Genomic DNA, 20,074 nt, shown 5'->3' on the forward strand with positions numbered 1-20,074 from the left:
CTATGGATTTTTCATTTTGGGTGGAAACTGGATTTATGGTAATAATCTGGCAACTTTAATCGAATACACTGTGAAAAAATATTAAAATTACATTAATGTAAAGTGTTCCGGTCACATAGCGGTTTCTGGCTGTGTTATCAATAAAAGTGGGGTACACACTATCGAACAGGTCTGATAACCATCATTCGTTTTGCTAGTCATCTTAATTTTTGTCCAAAACCCCATTAGGATCCTTCTAAACTGATTTGTAAAAACTTTGTTCACAAAAGGCTACGCAGATATTCGAAATATAAGTAACGATTTAATTCCCTAATTCCGCAATACCTGAGCAACTACGTCGCCTTTTTAAAGTTGGAAGGTCACTGAAGATACAAACATGGTATCATGGTAGAAGAATACAGGTAGTCGCATCGACCCAGCTGCAGGGACAATGAACTTTTAAATCGATTTTGATATTGAAAATCGTGAATGAAAAATTATTGAAATTTGTAAAAATTGTTTAAAAATACATATCATTACAACCTCCGATTTGCGTCGTATATAAAAACAGATAAAATCTACATCATGGTAGAAGAACATAGGTAGACGCGTCGACACAGCTGCTGGGACAATTAACTGTCAAACCATGTTTGGAATTGAAAATGTTGAATGAAAAATTATTTAAATTTGTAAAAATTGTTGAAAAAACGCGAATTATAATAGCCTCCGAATGACGTAGTATAAGAAAACATATAAAAATCTACTTATATTTGAAAAAAAAAAAAAAAACATTTAATTTTTTTGACATATCAATGCTCCCAAGCGTTGATGCATCTACCTGTATTCTTCTGCCATGATCTACATATATTCTTCTACCATGTTCAATATGCGATATATAGGGAATTTCCATTGGTGTATACCAAAAAAAAAAAAAAAACTATGTAATTGCAGACTTAAATTAAAGCCTTTGAAGAAAATGCTCAGAATTTAAGATTTGGAAATGACAATTTTAATCAACGAGATTTATTATTTTAGCGGTTTTCAATTATTTATTCAAAATCAATGCAACAAGTTGTTTGTTTTTTCTTTATTTTGATAGTAATTCTGGCATTACAAGCCAAAGTATAGAGGTTTACTTGCAATTTTTTCAAAGTTAGCCTACCTTGTCTTCATTGTACCGTGGCAATAAGCATTTTGAAAACACCCGAATTTGAATATTTTCTGAACAATTTTTTTTATTATTGAAAAGAATACACACACACACCTAAACAAATAAAGTTGACATATTAAGCCAAGAAAATAAAAAAAAAAATTAAAATAAATGGTATCAAAGTCCTACCTTGATTTTACTGTACCATGATTGTACCAAGTTACAATTTATGTTTCATAGCACAATTAAATGAAATTAACCTCATTTTAAATACTAATATCCATCGGCTGAGGCTGGATAAGAAAAGAAAACATTTTTTTAATTGTCATTTGACATTTCTTTCTTTTATTTTTGTCACATTTTTTCAGTTTTTATACGGTTGCAATTAACCTTTAACCTAACCTAATTCCTTTTTTTCCAAAAAAAAATTATTGAATTTAATGGGAATTTGTACGAAAATACATGAACTTCTCACTAATATGAATAGAAGAAATTATTGTTTTTCTCCCAAAGATTTATAATATCATTAATTTTACAATTGCCTCTTTTGTTTCCAGTGTTCTGTGGAAATTTTAACTCGTGGACAAAATGCGTACCTCGGAAGAGAGAAAACAAAATTTACTTTCGTTTCAATGTACATATGCCATGGTTCTGAGAGTGATTCGAATGGAATTCATTGTCCCAGCAGCTGTGTCAATGCGACTACTTATATTTTCTACCATGGCTCTGATTCATGGTAAAAGAATACAGGTGGTCGCATCGACACAGCTGCTGGGAAAATTGAAAGTGTTGAATGAAAAATTATTGAAATTTATGAAAATCGTTGAAAAATGCGTCTTATAACAACCTCCGATTTGCGCCATATAACAAAACATTTAAAAATCTACTTATTTTCGAAAAAAACATTTTAAAATTTTTGACATATCAATGTTTCCAAGCGTTGATGCATCTACCTATTTTCTTCTACCATGCTCTGATTCATGGTAGAAGAATATAGGTAGACGCGTCGACACAGCTGCTGGGTCGATGAACTGTCAAACCAATTTTGGAATTGAAAATGTTAAATGAAAAACTATTTAAATTTGTAAAAATTGTTGAAAAAACGCGAATTATAATAGCCTCCGAATGACATAGTATAAGAAAACATATAATAATCTACTTTTATTTGAAAAAACATTTAAGTTTTTTTGGCATATCAATGCTCCCAAGCGTTGATGCATCTACCTGTATTCTTCTGCCATGCTCTGATTGATGTATAAAACGCCGTTCACACTAGCAGATTTCAACTGTCAATTCCATTTTTATAATGCTCTAACCATGGCAGAAGAATACAGGTAGATGCATCAACGCTCGGGAGCATTGATATGTCATAAGAATTTAAATGTTTTTTGAAATATAAATAGATTTTTATATGTTTTCTTATACTACGTCATTCGGAAGCTATTATAATTTGCGTTTTTCAACAATTTTTACAAATTTTAATAATTTTTCATTTAAAATTTTCAATTCCAAAATTGGTTTGACAGTTCATTGTCCCAGCAGCTGTGTCGACTCGTCTACCCATGGTAGAAAAATACAGGTAGATGCATCAACGCTTGGGAGCATTGATATGTTAAAATTTTTTAAATTTCTTTTCAAATAAAAGTAGATTTTTATATGTTTTCTTATAAGACACAAATCGTGGGTTGTAAAGATATGCATTTTTCAACAATTTTTACAAATTTAAAAAATTTTTCATTCAACATTTTTAATTCCAAAATTGGTTTGACAGTTCATTGTCCCAGCAGCTGCGTCGATGCGTCTACCCATATTCTTCTACCATGCGTCTACCTATATTCTTCTGCCATGGCTCTAACATAAACATATTAAATGAACAATCACAATAAATTAGTTTATGCAAAACAAACGTAAAATTAATTGTGATTGATCAATAATTAGTGCGTGTTAACGCACACTAAGGGTGGACGTACATAAAAGCTTATGACATTTCATAAAGGGATTACAGAGACGCACTAAAATCCTGCCGTCGTTTTCCATTATAATTTGACATTAATATGCCTAGCTATGATTTAAAGCTTCTTATGTACTTGCACCTTAATGTTGAAAACAGAAAAAAATAAGAAACAAATTATCAGCGAACGAAAACAAACGAAACGATTAACGTACCCCTCTCACAAAGACAAACAAAAAAAATTAAAATCTTTTTGTACTCCCAACAAAACAAAACCACAAACCATGGTAGAAGGTAAAGTCATGCAATCGTATGTTTACGATTTTTTCAAATTTATGCATTCATAAATCCATTGTATACACACAAAATCAGGGATGGGAACTGTGGAAACAAAAACATGCATTGAAATTTGACAAGGTAAATTACAGAAAATGCAGAGCTGGGAATGTTGATTTGAAATGAGGTAACCTTTATTTCATTGTACCATGCCACAAACATTTCAATACCAGAAATACACAAGCAATACCATTGCCTTAATGTACTTCTACGTGTATTTCCGTGTGTATGTCATTTTACATTTTAATATATATCATATATTGCATTTTCCATGCCAAAATGAAGAAGGTAAAGTCATTTCATCCATCCCTGAATTTTCTGTAATTTACCTTGCCAAATTTCTCTGTTGTGTGTATAAGTTGTTTTGTTTATTTGACACTATTTTACAATATTTCAATTCAAGAGAAAGTCGCAAAAAATGTATTCAGCTGATTTCTATGACCTATATTTGGATTGACAAATTTATTATTTACCTTGCTGTGAAGAAAAAATTCTTATTTTTCAAAAAAATTTGCTGGATTCTCTTTTGGTTTTGTGTGTTTGTGCATACATGTCATTTAAATCCTTCTAAATGCTCTATCAGTCGATGTGTTTCTTACATATGTAATGTCAAATTTTCAATGTGTAGAAGTTGCATATATAGTATTGACGACATTTTAGTTGTGAAATCACATTTTCATCTGGAAAATATAATTTAATTGTTTATCTGTTGTGTAAAAATTTATAAAATTAAATTTGCAGTAAAAATTCTACTATTAAGTATTATAATTTAAAAAAGTCGGATACACGCAGAGCCCGTGCTACCAGCTGATAACAATTTTTTTCTTAGTGCGCTCGACTTCTGCCAATTTTGTGTATTTATTAATTTTTTTGAAAAATAAAAACAAAATATTTTCAAGATCCATAATAGGAAGAATTACCAGATGGGAAATATTAACCAGATTTACCATAGAATTGAAAGACTGAACACTTAGGATCATATTTTTGAGACAACATCCAGACACTTCATTCATCTTTCAATTCTGACAAGAAGCGGGCATATCCTCAGGGCCAGTTTTACGAAGCTGTTCTACCTTCTTATTGTACCATAGCTATGAATATCTTTTACTGAGCCTCTTGACCATGGTAGAATTAAGAAGGTAAAGTCATGCAATCATATGTTAATTTTTTTTTCAAATTTTTTCATTTGAAAACATCTCATTGTCAAAATGTTTATTTATAAATCCATTGTACATACACAAATCAGAGATGGGAACTTGCTTTCTATGCTGTGAAATTTGACAAGGTCAATTACAGAAAATGCAAAGATGCTTATTTGAAATAACTTCACCTTCTTATTTTTACCATGCTCTTGACCCTTGGCCCCAATTTCAGATCTAATATAATGGATTTATAACGTTACCTTCTCAGTTTAACCATGCTCCCACAGATATTGGGTATTCCATCATTTATATCCTCAACTTGTCTATAACTTTAGTAGTTATTATTTCCACATGTTGAGCTCTATATGGGTTAAGCCTTTCAACTTTTCCCACTATTTTGTACAAGTCATGTATTTTATTATAGCTAATGATAATTCAAGTAAAATGTTTAATTGGTTTGGCAAATACAACGTTTACTTATATTTTAAGAGGCCCAGATAAGATTTGAAAATTATACAAACAAAAATGTGAGCTATCTCAGCTGATTTAGTTGGAAAGAAACATTCGAATTGTGAGTACAATTAGCTAGACAAATCATGGGGGATGTTAAGAACGACGTCGATGTTTTAGTCTATGGTTCGGCTATTGTGGATTTTATTTGGTAAGTGCTGAAAGACATTCTCCAATATTGTACTAATTCTATTCGTTTTTAAAAGTTACGTAGATCGTTTGCCGAAGGAAGGAGAAACAATACGTGGCCACAAATTTGAGAATGGATTTGGTGGCAAGGGTGCTAACCAATGTGTTGCGGCAGCTCGACTGGGATCTAAATGTGCCTTGATAGCCAAAGTAGGCAATGATACTTGGGGCGAAAAGTACTTAGAGAATTTGCAAAAGGAGGGTGTCAATACACGTCACGCAAAAGCATGTGAGGGAAAAAGTACAGGTATAGCCCAAATAGCTGTATCAAATGATGGGGAAAACAATATCATTATTGTTACCGGTGCTAATGATTGCCTTGATGGCAGTGATGTTCATGAAGCTGGATACTTATTTGATTCCGCTCAAGTACTACTGTGCCAATTGGAGACTTCTGTTGCGGGGACTTTGGAAGCCCTAAAACGATTCAAAGGAATATCTGTACTTAATGCTGCTCCTGCTATGACAAACACTCCCAAGGAACTATTGCAATCAGCTTCAATATTATGTGTAAATGAAACTGAAGCGGCCCTAATGACACAAACTGAAGATATTAAGACATTGGAGTAAGTAGTCAATAATAAATGAGTATAATTTCATTGATTGATTTGCCAATCGAATTTCTCAAAAACAGACAAGCAAAGCTGGCAACAAAGAAGTTAATGGAAATGGGAGCAAATACCGTTATCATAACTTTAGGATCTCAAGGTGCTGTCTACTCGGAGAAAGGGAACTCTGAAAAGTGTTACCATGTGCCGGGACAAAAGGTGGATAAAGTCGTTGATACCACAGGGGCTGGTGATGCCTTTCTAGGTGCCCTAGCCTACCACATGGCAAAATATCCCGAAAAATCATTACATCAACATATTGGCTATGCCAATTTGCAAGCATCCTACTCTGTCCAATACCCCGGCACACAGTCTAGTTTTCCAAAGGCCCAAAGTTGCCCATCCACATCTCAAGAATTTCCCTATCAAGCCATTTAACTTATCTAATTGTGAGAGTACACAAAGGAAACACCTTACATTAAAATAAAACACTTTTATTAAAACACATGCTACCGGAGTTTCTAATTTTGGGTACGTTTTTTTTTAGTCAGAAGAACACCGCCAATGAGGCAGATGGCAAAATATCCCAAAAAAGATCATTGCGTCAACATAATCACGAAGTCATTGAAAGCGATTCACTCTGGAGTAAAATTCTCCCATTCAATATGGAAGAAATATCGTCTAAGATGAATTAAAGACTGATGAAAATAAAAAAAAAAAAAAAAATAATAATAGAAACAACTGAGTTTCATACTGACATTTGATATTTTGTTGTTTCTACTAATAGACATCTTTTCATACCGACTGCACACAGGTTATTTTTTGAAATAGGCCTAAAGCCGACCATCTTAAAGATATAAAGTGAACTTATTCAATGTGTAACATGTAAATGCAAATATTCTTTCATCAACCCAAGATTATAATGAACATTGTTTTGCATTGCTAGCTTGTTGCTGATGAAGCCGAATTATTGACTAAAAAAGATCGACATAATGCTTTCCCCTTGGCACAATGGTTTTCCACTAAGCAATTCAGCTTGGACCTTATCTAACATGTAAAACACAAGGAAAAATCATATTTAATGTAAAAATTAAATTAAAAAATCCTTATAATTTATTGTTAACTTGTAATAGAGTCATCCAAGGTTTCTAATTTAGTTTATTATTTTTTGCCAGACTTTTTGATGCCTCCACCAACTAGAGGACCTTTTTGTGCTGCTTTCGCCTTGGCAGCTTCCAATGCCTTCTGGGCTTCCTTTTGTTTCTGTTTGAAAGCCATGTCATCATCGTCCAATTCTCTTGACTCTTTTTTAGGTGCCTTCAAAGGCTTTTTCTTGCCTCCTTCACGACCAGACATTTTTGAAAATTAAACTATAAAACATAAACAACACAGTTAGTGAATTTTCGTTCATAGATTCTAGAAAAGTTTGCACGTTTTTGTAGACAAATATAGAAAAATACTTCACACCTACCCAATCACACGCACAGTCGACTTAACTCTGAAGAAAAATTGTACGCAGCAATCCAACAAGGCTGTACAATTTTGTACTACTTGATGGGTTCAAATGGTTTCTTTATTATTGACGTATGCCAAATTGTATAGCTCATTTACAAATTTAGTGTCAGAATCGCACTCCTTATAATTTGGTATTTCATTTGATTGATATGCTTTGCCATGGATGCAATGGATGCTTATGTCGCATTAATACTATTTAAGTTGAATTTAATTTAACAGCATTACCTAAAATTCGACTTACTCGACGTATATCAACATTAACAATTGAAAATTTTATTTTTTTGTGTGTTGAAAATAGAAAAAATTTAAATTTTTGTAATTGGAAAATATTATCAATTCTTTTAAAAGTTTTTCTTTGGTATAATCTAAGATATGGATTTGGCGCATTTGGGTAATACGGGCGTACAAAATATTTCACTATGGTGAGGAAGTTGAATATTTGTATACTATACGTCGAATTTTAAATAACGCTGCAATTGATTTGTTTTTTTCTTATTCAAATGCAAATTGTAAAGAACGCATTTGCGGAAACATTAGCTACATGGGATTGTACCATGGTAGAAGAATACAGGCAGTCGCATCAACACAGCTGCTGGGACAATGAAATATCAAACCTATTTTGGAATTGAAAATGTTGTATGGAAAAATATTGAAATTTGTAAAAATTAATGAAAAATGCATGCGATTTTGCGTCGTATAAGAAAGCATACAAAAATGTACTTATTTTGGACAAAATATTTTCAAATCTTTGACATATCAATGTTCCCAAGCTTCTATGCATCTACCTATATTGTTGTACCATAGGATTTACGGTAGTATTGATTTCTTACAAATACTGTACATAGTGATGTTTTTGTGTGAGAGGATCTCTATTTGTATGGTAAATCTGATGGAATAAAGCTGGATTAAGCAATAAATCTCGATAATGTGTTATCCGGATACAATTTTGCATCTAAAAGCGCTATAAGATTGATATATAAATACCGCTCAGCTTATGGTTGTTTGCTTAGACTTACACACTAAGTCTGCTTTGTTCCAGTACCTGCAAGAATCTACTACTTTAGCTATTTTCTTCGATATCATGAAGGGAAAATTGGTTATCGTTGTAAACAATTTTACATTCTTGCAGTTCTGGAACAGACCAAGACAATGCAAAAAAATCCAAAAATTATCTTTCAAAATCTCTAATAAAGAGGCAAACATTTTGTATCTAAACGTGCTATAAAGCAGTTGTGAAAAACTACTGAAATGCAACTTCCTGTCAGAATTATTCAAAATCCAACAAGTTGATGTATTTTAAAAGTTATGAAACATATATATATAAAAGTTATGAAGCATATTACTGTCAAATTATAAAGGGAAACGACGGCAAAATTCGAGTCCCTTTATGATATTTCACAAAATGTGCAACGCGAAGACTTCAAGCTGTTTATGTACTCTCACCTTTACATGTTCACGCTTTGATTTTAAGGCGATAATACATAAAACGCCTTTTTCACTGGCTTAAGTCATCGGCTGGCTTCATAGTAAAGGAACAATGGAGTTTTAGTTAGACCTAGTTCGCCTTTTGTTCCTTTCCGAAAAAGCCAGCCTGTGCCTTAAGCCAGTCAGAAAAGCGTTATATGTATTCTCACCTTTACTCATTTGCCATATCGCTCTGCTTTGTCATCCGTCTATCATTGTCCCAAAGAAGACACTCGTGCAACTATGCATGGATCTAGCGTTTTATGTACACACTAATGAAAGTTCAATAGGCATAGTAAAATTCAGAAGATAAAGTCATTTCAAATAAACATTCCCCTCTTTTCATTTTTTGTAACTTAGCTTGTAAAATTTCACTGGATGATTTGTGTATGTACAATGGATTTATAAATATACATTTTGACAATCAAATGTTGTGAAATGAATAATTTAAAAAAAAGAAACCTAATGCAAGCCACACACGATACAACCTGGAGGGTTGTCAAGTTGTATGCTTCGGCCACAATCGATACAACTTTGTATGCAACCTCTTTGTACAACTTCACTTTTCGAAGAGTTCATTTGAGTTAAGATGACACCGGAAATAATTTCGTGCTCTATAATTTACTTAATAGCCTTTATTCATTATTAATTTTTGAAATTCCGTTTTATATATATATTTTTTTGTTTTATATTTTCATTAAAATCACACATTTGATTGGATTTCGTGTTGTTTTGATGTACGAAACAATGTTGTTGCCTCTTTGAAAATAAACACAAAATGAAATTGTATGCGACATGCCCACAAACATTACAATCGGTTGGTACAACATGCCAAATATCAAAAAATTTTGATTTTCCATACAACCGAGACACAACTTCGTACAACCGGGCCACAAACGATACAATCTTGAATACAACCTCTCCCAGTTGTACAACCAGTTGTTACGTGTGTGGCTTGCATAAGATTACATGACTTTCTTAGTTCTACCATGTCAAAAGGCAATAGCAGAATATATTATTAAAAAAAATTCAAGTGTTTTACCCATCGACAATCAACATAAAATTTTAGAATAAAGTTTTTCTATAATGTGTATACCACATGAAGTTTCCTTGTGTAATTTTTAACGCCGGACTGGCGGCGTTCAATTATAACAAAGCCGATTAGATAAAGCCGTTCATTTATAATCTTTTAACGCCATAGCGCCGTTAAACATTGTCTCGACTTGATTGTCTTGCCCGTTCTCACACTTCGCGAATTTATATCGTAAAGTGAACACGCGTTTTTGTCAACGCCGAGTGGGAAATATTGGAAAATTCTTCAAAAGAAGTTTTTATTGTATAACTTTTGAAAGAAAACAAGAAGGTAATTGTATACATGTATTAATTATTTTAATTTATTATGTATTTCATTAAATGAAATCGGGCGTATGAAAAGGGAATATATTAGATCTCAATGTGTTACGTAAAGAGACGAATGTAAAAATTGTGAAAAAAGAAAATTATGGGATGGTGAGCAGGAATGGGTTTTTGACCTTATGTGGTTTTGATAGAATTAAAAAAAATGTATGTATCCCATACAAAATTTTATTATTTCATTTCAATTTATATTCAATGGAAAAATTATTGAGTCACAAGGCAGTGTTGCTGGCCGCAAATTCTACTTTCATAATCTTAAACCTAACCTAAAAATTGCAAGTACATATCCACTTTTTCATTAACATCGTGTATGACATTTGTCAGTGTATGTGTGTGTGTGTATGTATATAGTAGGCATGTATGTGGCTTGGTGATCCACACCGCTGCTCTGATGACGGCGTTTTCAGTATTTGATGCCATCTTTCGTCTTGCACCGATTACTTTGTGTCATTTATTCTCTCGAGTTTTGCACTTTTATTTCTTTATTGGAATTTAAATAAAGTGTTCCAGTAAGCTCCATTCGTTACAGTAGGAAGAGTATACAGAACGGTTATTTAGATGGAAATAGTAAGAGAGAGCTTATCTTTGACAATGTGGAACTTGCAAGCTTTTTACATGTTCGTATTTTGAAGTGAGTTAAACTTCGGTTAGCTTACTTCGTAACTTTCCCTTACACGGCCCACAATGTTAAAATACTCGGAAACATATATTTTGAAAAATTTTAAGTTGGCAGAGCTCTCAACGTTTATCAATACTCCTATGTTAGGTTTTCAGTAGATATTCCAAATTTAAGTTGATCATCGTCAGTGTCAATGACCCTCGTTTGAAGTCGGCTTTGTTGAAATAGAATGCAACCCTATTTAAATACGTTTTCTCTTTGCCCCACTGAGAGCCAACACTTGTCATCATTTAACTAACCACAATACCATGTCCACACGAAACATTTTTGTCAAACACTAATTCATTTCGATAAGGTAAAATAATAGAGACAACCAGTTTTGTTTAAAAATTTAAAAGCATGCTTAGAATGATTGTTTTTCTTTACATCCATTTTTACTGCACACATAAACATGTATTTTATTTTAGGTCAAAACAAGCACAAAAAAGTAGATAGCTAGGAGAAGGTATTTCAAATGTTGAATCTTTTGTGGAAAGTAGATAAAATGAAATGAGTTATTTATAGATACTAGTTCGAAAATTAACGTTTTCTGAACTGTAAATTCATGAATATAATAATTTTCTATTTCCGTAAAATCTTATGCTATGTTAACATTTAACTGGTTAAGTGTTTTTGTGTTTCATTTGAAAACAAAATCTATTGAAAAAAACAATGTAATATTTGGTAAATAATTTCTTGTTTACATATTGTGTTGATGTGCATTTTAGTTGTTTCAAATAAGTTTCTAGACCTTGTCTTCATTTTAAGAAAAATGTATTTTTAAAATGTAAACAAACAACCTTGTAATAATGTGAGTGTTAAACACTGAGCGTTTATGTGCGCACAGTTTAACTGCATCTCTTTTGTTTTTTAGCTTGCCTTCAAGCTAATTTTCCCACGACTTTAACACCATTTCACTCTAATTAGAAACATTCTGGCAAATTGCCCAATGCATCTAATAGCTGCAAATTATCTAGTTTTGCATTGGAAAAACAACTAGAACGGCAGAATTCACGTGTGATGAGGTGTGGTCAAGGGGAAAAGAAAAATGTTTTCTTAATTTTGTAATGTCACAAACTTGAACTACTCTTCTTTGTAGTGCCAGCGTCTTGCATTGAGATGTTTTTGCAAGTTTTAAAAAATGTTACCTTGTCAGTGGCATTTTTTTTCTTTTTTCAAGTTCATTGACTTAGTAGAAATTGATGATCAAACTTGATTGTGACGTAAAGATTACATACTAATAATGCAGCTTTAAGGAATATGTTTTAAAGAAAATAAATAACAAATGTATATGATTTGTTTTTAATAAAATTTCAAAAATATTTAAATTAATTTGTCGTTTAGAAAGATCAAAGTATTTAAAAAATTGATGCAATGAAATTTTTTTGAGTAGTAATTATAATTGGTTTCAAATAAAATTTGAAAAAAAGGGATAAAATTTACATATTTAGAAAATGTCAACATTGTCCCATTGTTTTAATGAAAATTAAAATTAAATTAATTTTAGCAATCAGTATATTGAAATAACAAAATTAGTTGTGTTTATAACTCATACATTGTAATGTGAGAACTCTTTCAGACCAAATGTGCATCACAGTTAAATACAAACGATTTGCTAATTAATCAAAATGTACTATCCAAATCTTTATTGAATACAAAATTTCAAAGTAACTATTTTGAAACAGAAAAGAACTATATATTTTTCGGTAATATCAACCGAATGAAAGTTGCCTTCTGAGAAGAATCCGGTACAGGGTATGATAATAACATGTTCGGCTTCAGGAGGAACATACGTAACCAATGACGTAAAACTTATTGTAAAATATTTGTACACTTAAATTTTACTTCAAAAATGTTAAATCTTTGACTAGTTCCACGAAATGTTTTTAATTCAACTTAAAAAAATGTCTGACTTTTTTATTTCAATCTGTATTTATTTGTTTTAATGAGATTAAATAGGTGTTTTGTACACTTTTTACATAATTATTGCTAAATTCAGAGGGTCACATTTTTCAAATTATTGCCTTTTTCTGCAGGAATGTAAAACTTTTTACTATGTTAACCGATTTTTTCCTTTATGATATCAAAAAATCTGCAAAACTATAAGATTCATGCAGGTTGCGGAATGTATCATCATAATCCAATCAAAATAACATTTTAAATTTCTGGAAAAAAAAAATACCCAACCTTGTAGTAAAAACAACCAGTTTCATCAGCAATCAAAATTAGCTTCAATATTTTTTTAAATAATTTGTTAGGATTAATGCAAAAGAAAACTCCTATTCAATGAGTGTGTTTTTCTTATTTTTTTTTTAAATTAAAACGACATGGAATATTGGCGTTTTTTCATCTATTTCAGTTATAGCAGGGGCGCAAGATATCATCCTCCAAACTCATTTTGATTAACCTTGAAAAACATTTATATGTTAGTGTGCTAGATTGATTGAAAAGAGTTGTTTTCCTTTTCAATCAATCAACATTTCTAGTCTCGAAGAAAACTGACGAAATTTCGCTATGTAAACCATCGATGAACTGTAGCGGAATGTGAATATACGCAATGTAGACGCACTTTAGTTATGAAACGTTAACGCTTTACTAATCAAAGTCTAAAGTTTTTAGTACATAACAAATGTCCGTCTGTTTGCCACAAAAATTTCCTGTTATATTTGTTCTTACGAGATTTGACGAAAAAACAATTGAAGAAGAACAAACATGCAAAACCAGATGACTTATGTAAACAGCATTTTAGGCATGGAAACAGTGTTATGTATTTTCACGTTTGACGTCTGAAAATTTACGCATACCCCTTTCAATGTTGATTTTGTTGTTGTTGGCTTTTTTGTTTAACACTTTTGGCACATGATTCTATTAAAATTTTTTGGAGAAGAGAAACGTTTTCACCCAACTGTGGTGATTTTTTTCAATTTCTTTGTTGTACAAAAGTTTGCCAAAATAAGAGCTTTTCCTACGTTCTCTCTCTCTCTCTTTCGGCATGTGCGAGTGTGCCTTTGCTTTCTTATCTCATTTTTGTTTAACACTTTTGGCACATGATTCTATTAAAATTTTTTGGAGAAGAGAAACGTTTTCACCCAACTGTGGTGATTTTTTTCAATTTCTTTGTTGTACAAAAGTTTGCCAAAATAAGAGCTTTTCCTACGTTCTCTCTCTCTCTCTTTCGGCATGTGCGAGTGTGCCTTTGCTTTCTTATCTCATAAGTATGGGTTTTGCGCTGCTGCCTCCTTTCGTCTGTGTTTTTTCTGCGTATTCATGATTATGCAATGATGGCCATGAATTTACCTTTGAAACATGTGATACACAGTTTGTTATCTATCAGCATTTATGTTTTAAAGAAATTTCCTCTTTTTTAGGGAAATAGATAAGAAACCAAAAAACCTATCATTTCAGACATTTCAAAGATCTGCTTTGTTACGTCAATAAGCGTTTTTTTCGTATTTTCCGTATTTCCATTCTTCCATTATCTCTTATCTCGTACATTTTTTTCATGGCCACGAAAGCTCTCTCTGCCACTTCATTCATATGATTCTCGCTCTCTCTCTGCCTCGTTTTGTTAAACTTAATTTAGAGCGTTGGCGTTCTTGAGCTGTGTGTTACATTTCAATTGGTATCTGAATAAAATTTTATTAACGTTTAAGTTGCCGTCCGGTGCAGACCTTTGGTTCGGATTTTTGGATTTTAATTTACCTCTGTGATAACCACAAAACAAATAGTACGTTGACAAAAAATAAGATAAATAAATTATTTAAATTTAAATAAAAATAATTTGGAACAATTGAACAATTAAATAAAACAAATTTATGAAACAAAGAACTTGAACTGAAAACAAAAAAAGAAATTGAGTGTGATAAATAATAAATTGAAAATTATTTCAAATTTATTTTAAATTGAAATTAAATGAAGAAAAAAAGTACATAAATTTTATTTTGTGTTAACAACAATATCAAAAGGATTAAAATCGTTTTATTGGATTTTTTTGTGAAAAAAATATTTTTTTTGGCCACCAACTGACAATGAAAAAGAAAACCCGTTATGCAATCCTACCATTACTACACCCTCTTTTGACATTAGGGTTGCCATATGATGATAAAACCAACAAGAATAATAGAGAATAGTGATGGTGATAATTGAACGAACAAATTAATTAACAATAATTAAAATACGGTTAGAGGAAAAAAAAAAACAATTCTTTTTGTGTTAACAAGTGACGTAACACTTGCATTATCCCAGCTGATATGTTTCTCCCTCTGAGTAAACTTTGAACTTTGCCAACCAACATCACATCTATGGGATACCTATATTTTTTCAAATATAACTTGTGCCGTACACACATCAACACTCAGCTGTTTCAATGTTCAATTCTCTCACATTCTCTTATATAATGTAAGGAGAAGAAATGCCGTGGGAATTTCAGTTTTATAATCTCACACTCTCTTTCATAAAAAGTTGTCTGTTTTTTTTTTGTCTAAAAATAAAAGCCCTTGTTAATTTCTGTTCTTGGCCAATTATTTTAATTTGTCCGTGCTTTTTCTCATTTTGCCTTGGCTCTCATTCTGGGCCGTGAAAAACGAAATGGTAAACGTCATCATATGATTTGGCTAGCAACCAACATGCTTGTCCGTCTTCCTCTTTCCTATGCCGAAGATTGTATAACGTTTTCTTTTTCATTAACAAATTTGTTCTGTTGGCAAGAAGAAATGTAATTTTTTAAAAATTATGCAATGTTTGGGACGAATAGTTGTTGAGAATAAAATTTTTTAATTTAAATATTTGAGCTTAGCAACCATTTTTACCCAATGCTGTTTTATAACGATCTTTTTTGACGACCGGCTATCTCCGACGCGCACACACACACAAGTAAACTCCCAATCATATTTTCCAAACCACGTGCTATTTCTGTCCAGCCAAATATAATTGTGTTGGGTGAAGTACCGAAGTTGTCAAGTGGTTGGTTTGGTTTTTTTTTTCGTCTGATCGGATCGTGTTTCTTGTGAAATATGATAATGAGCTTAATAACTGTCACAAGTATATGAAAAGAATACCTCATGTCTTTCTTATACATACTGACATGTGCAAATTATATGGTCATTGATCTTTTAATTTTTCAACTTTGTCTTGATTTATAAATTGGCAATTTTATTTATTGGCCGGTTCTTAATATCAAGCGAAAGTTTAACGCAATTAATATTACATGGTGTAAAACGGAGCTTAAAAATACAAAGACGCCGTCTCTCTTTTGGTATTGCCACGTGTTATGTTAGTCAACATCTCTACCTGTCCCAAATTAAAGTTATGCTCCAAAATATTGACGTTGCTCTCTTCAAGTTTCCATATGTTTTTTTATTCTCTCTGGCGTATCTTACTTGTGGGGATAAAAAGTTGTGTGAACACAATACAAACCGACTTTAAAATAAAGTAAATTACTTATAATTTAACGTTTTCACAGGATAAATAAGAGGTTTTTACAAATACGAAATACAAGGTCCAATTTTGTCGTTATCTAACATTTGGATAAATTAAAAAAAAAAAAAACACAAAATGAATATTGATGTAAAACAAAGCGGCAAACACACGATTTGCATCCATTATTTTTCAATTGTTTCGACGTCTACGTCACTGACACATTTTTGTATCTATAAAGAACCAATGCCAACATTAATTTTTCTGTCCTCTGTAAACGCAGGGTAAATTACAACAAAGGATTGAATCATAAATGATTTTTCAGACGTTGCTAAAGTGTTAAAAAAAAAAACTGCATGCTTTGCCCAAGTTTGGAATAACATTCTTGGATATATTTTAGATACATTTAAATTTAAGGCAGTTCACCTGTCAAGCAAGCAACGCCGGTTTTAAGCCACTGCTATACTAGAGACGATACATACCTACTAATTTTCTCCCATACATGCAACTCAATATAATTCAGTTCCATTTCGAAAGATTGAACATCGAATCAAAATATCAAATTTTGGAATATTAAATTAACAAAAATATTACCAGAAGGTGGCAATGAAATTTTTTCTTTTGGAAGTCGACATGAAACAACTCATTTTTATTCATAAAAATAATTTGAACAACACTGACATTGCTATTCGTCAAAGAAAAAAAAAATAACTAACGGAAAATCATTTATTTTTCTTATTATAGCAAAATGGGTAAAGACGGTGTTGCTGATCCCCTTGGATTCGTTAAGGATTTCGCTGCTGGCGGTATCTCCGCTGCTGTCTCAAAGACTGCTGTAGCCCCCATTGAACGTGTCAAGTTGCTTTTGCAAGTTCAACACATTTCCAAACAAATCAGCCCCGACAAGCAATACAAGGGTATGGTTGACTGCTTTGTCCGCATTCCAAAAGAACAAGGTTTTGCTTCATACTGGCGTGGTAACATGGCTAACGTTATCAGATATTTCCCAACCCAAGCTTTGAACTTTGCCTTCAAGGATAAGTACAAGCAAGTAAGTATATCTCTGTGGCACCAAAAAGAACCAAATTTGCCTCAATTGCGTAAAAATGTAGGAATTTCTAATGTGTTTGTATTCTTGCTAACTCATAGGTCTTCTTGGGAGGTGTTGACAAGAACACTCAATTCTGGCGTTACTTCATGGGTAACTTGGCTTCCGGTGGTGCTGCTGGTGCCACTTCCCTCTGTTTTGTCTACCCCTTGGACTTTGCCCGTACTCGGTAGGTCTTACGTTTCCAAAATATTTGTTTTCATTCCATAACAAAATTACCCACATTGAAGGACCATAAATAACTCATAATCTCTTTTTCTCCATTTTACCCACAGCTTGGCTGCTGATATCGGCAAGAGCGGTCAACGTGAATTCACCGGTCTTGGCAACTGCTTGGCTAAGATCTTCAAATCCGACGGTCTTGTTGGTTTGTACCGTGGTTTCGGTGTATCCGTACAAGGTATCATCATCTACCGTGCTGCCTACTTCGGCTTCTACGATACTGCTCGCGGTATGTTGCCCGATCCTAAGAACACCCCCATCTACATCAGCTGGGCTATCGCTCAAGTTGTTACAACTGTTGCTGGTATTGTATCCTATCCATTCGATACTGTCCGTCGTCGTATGATGATGCAGTCTGGTCGCAAGGCTACCGAAATCATCTACAAGAACACATTGCACTGCTGGGCCACCATCGCCAAACAAGAAGGTACCGGTGCCTTCTTCAAGGGTGCCTTCTCCAACATTCTCAGAGGTACTGGTGGTGCTTTCGTACTTGTGTTGTACGATGAAATCAAGAAATTCTTGTAAATTAATTCAATTACCAACTCTACCTACATCTACAGTTAATAAATATTTTAATTTAATATTAAATTTATTTAAATTTAAAAAACACAATCCCATTGTAATTTAATTGAATCAATTTTCGCAAAAACAAGAATAATATATGGGGTGTTGTACCGTAACATCATCAACACACCCCTACAAAAAACACACTCCCAACACACTGAAAGCTATACCTTAAGCAAAATCATGCTGCAAATCTATGTTGTAAGAACAAAAACAAATACGTGTTCTAAATTTCGAGTAAACGACCGAAAGTATTGTTAAGCTCTTAAGTGTATCGAAATGAAATCAAATAACAAAACACACAGACACAAGAAGTCAAAAGAAGTATAAAACAAAACGATAAATTAATTTTGATGATAGCAAAGGACAGTTACAAACCAACCAATAACTACCAATACTTAGTATGTGTTCACACAGAAACAACAAACTAAGGTTTAAAACAAATAAAAAACTATATAAAAATAGTAAAAAAAAATATTTTTTCTTTTCATTTTTGATCAATCGTCGGGGAGGGAATTGAGTTGGAGGGGTTTAGGAATATGACCCGTTTGCCATAACGTGGGTGGCACATAACCTTATGGCGTCTTTGGCATTAGGTCTGTTTTTTTACTTTTATTGCAGGAAGTGTACAATTTCTTTCTGGGGAAGAAAAGTTGTTTTGTTTACACCTATTACGGAATCAAATGGGAGTTACCATTCACAAAGGTATTGCGAATTCCCATTCACAAAATAAACTGTCATTCACATTAATTTGCTATTACCAAATTATGGGAACAAATAAAAATTCCCATACAATTTCAAAGGGAATAAATGTTAGCCAAGTGCATGGTATAATAATATTCTTCTACCATTGGTAAAGTGAAAACAAAAATTCATTCCCATTTCGTTTTATAATACTGGAATTCACATTCGAACATTGTCATTTGGGGAAAACAAAATTCATAATAAAAACAATGGGAAATGGGATCAAAATTTTCAGAATAGGTGTGATTATCTTTTCCGATAAATCTACAAAAAGAGACACATTTCTTCCCTTAATAAAAGTTTTCCTAGAACAAGAATTGAGGCCCAGATGAACCCATGACACAATTATATATATAGCCGCTGCAACACAGCTGGGTGGTACAATGAACTGTCAAAACAAAATTTTAAATAAAAATTGTTTTAATTAGTTAATTTTGATGACATATCAATAATAGTTCAAAAGAGAAATTTTGACAATTCTTTCACTGAGATTTTGCAAATTCTTGCATGTAACTTTTCTTCTTCTTGTGTGCATATCCGGTGTTTTTTCAGTAATTTGGAACAATTTTTATTTTGGGCCTCACATCCTTTTGTTTTTGGAAAACAAAGCTGTGGGTATTCTTTCTATTTTGGCTCATTCAATTTTTTTAATAGAATACAAATTTTTCTTTTTATCCTTTCTTCCTTATTGTGGCACATAAATTAATTTGTTTTGAAAAATTAGCAGATTGCTTCCCTGTTTGCAGGAAAAATAATCAGACGAACCTAATGTGTACAAATTGCTTAATCAACGGTTATTCAAAAAAGAAGAAGAAAATACGTGACTGCCAGTAGAAATTTGTCTGGAAAGAATTTGCAAAAGAACGGTCAACGGTTCCCTCAAATCGTTTTTTTAAAAACCTTTAGATATACAGACGACTTCCAGCAACAATTTGTATACAATATATATTTGTTGAATGCTCAAATCTTCTCGTTTTCCATTGTCACAGAACAAGAGCTAAGTACCAGGTCTATGAAGACAAATAATCGTAATGTCTGCAAGCCCGAGAAAAAGTGAAACATTTTTGCATTTTAAAATGAATATGCTGATGCAATTGCCATACTGCAATATTAAAGTATCACTTGTATTCAACGAGTACCCAATGAGCAACAACAGCTGT

General features: G+C 32.4%; 2 protein-coding genes across 3 annotated transcripts; both read left to right on the forward strand.

The window, feature by feature from the left end:
- The first annotated feature begins 4,919 nt into the window (after positions 1-4,919).
- Positions 4,920-6,312, forward strand: LOC101889863 (ribokinase). The gene is made up of 3 exons (XM_005181405.4): positions 4,920-5,219; positions 5,275-5,823; positions 5,892-6,312. Exons 1-3 carry the CDS (start codon positions 5,155-5,157, stop codon positions 6,241-6,243), a joined length of 966 nt encoding a protein of 321 aa, XP_005181462.2. The 5' UTR covers positions 4,920-5,154; the 3' UTR covers positions 6,244-6,312.
- Positions 6,313-9,987: 3,675 nt separating this feature from the next.
- Positions 9,988-18,218, forward strand: LOC101889408 (ADP,ATP carrier protein). Of its 2 annotated transcripts, none has more exons than XM_005181403.4 (4): positions 9,988-10,147; positions 17,018-17,324; positions 17,423-17,550; positions 17,657-18,218. In XM_005181403.4, exons 2-4 carry the CDS (start codon positions 17,022-17,024, stop codon positions 18,129-18,131), a joined length of 906 nt encoding a protein of 301 aa, XP_005181460.1. In that variant the 5' UTR covers positions 9,988-10,147; positions 17,018-17,021; the 3' UTR covers positions 18,132-18,218. The 2 variants fall into 2 exon arrangements, with proteins under 2 accessions (XP_005181460.1, XP_058983279.1); XM_059127296.1 differs by lacking the exon at positions 9,988-10,147 and adding an exon at positions 14,428-14,585.
- The last annotated feature ends 1,856 nt before the right edge of the window (positions 18,219-20,074 follow it).

This window comes from Musca domestica, unplaced genomic scaffold, assembly GCF_030504385.1.
Source record: "Musca domestica strain aabys unplaced genomic scaffold, Musca_domestica.polishedcontigs.V.1.1 44, whole genome shotgun sequence".
NCBI lineage: Eukaryota > Metazoa > Arthropoda > Insecta > Diptera > Muscidae > Musca > Musca domestica.

Bases quoted from the DNA above. Each gene is read 5' to 3' on its own strand.
- LOC101889863 (XM_005181405.4), top strand. From the start codon at position 5,155: ATGGGGGATGTTAAGAACGACGTCGATGTTTTAGTCTATGGTTCGGCT. The intron at 5,220-5,274 runs GTAAGTGCTGAA...CGTTTTTAAAAG, and splicing joins GCTATTGTGGATTTTATTTG to TTACGTAGATCGTTTGCCGA. The intron at 5,824-5,891 runs GTAAGTAGTCAA...TCTCAAAAACAG, and splicing joins GAAGATATTAAGACATTGGA to ACAAGCAAAGCTGGCAACAA.
- LOC101889408 (XM_005181403.4), top strand. From the start codon at position 17,022: ATGGGTAAAGACGGTGTTGCTGATCCCCTTGGATTCGTTAAGGATTTC. The intron at 17,325-17,422 runs GTAAGTATATCT...GCTAACTCATAG, and splicing joins TCAAGGATAAGTACAAGCAA to GTCTTCTTGGGAGGTGTTGA. The intron at 17,551-17,656 runs GTAGGTCTTACG...TTTTACCCACAG, and splicing joins TTGGACTTTGCCCGTACTCG to CTTGGCTGCTGATATCGGCA.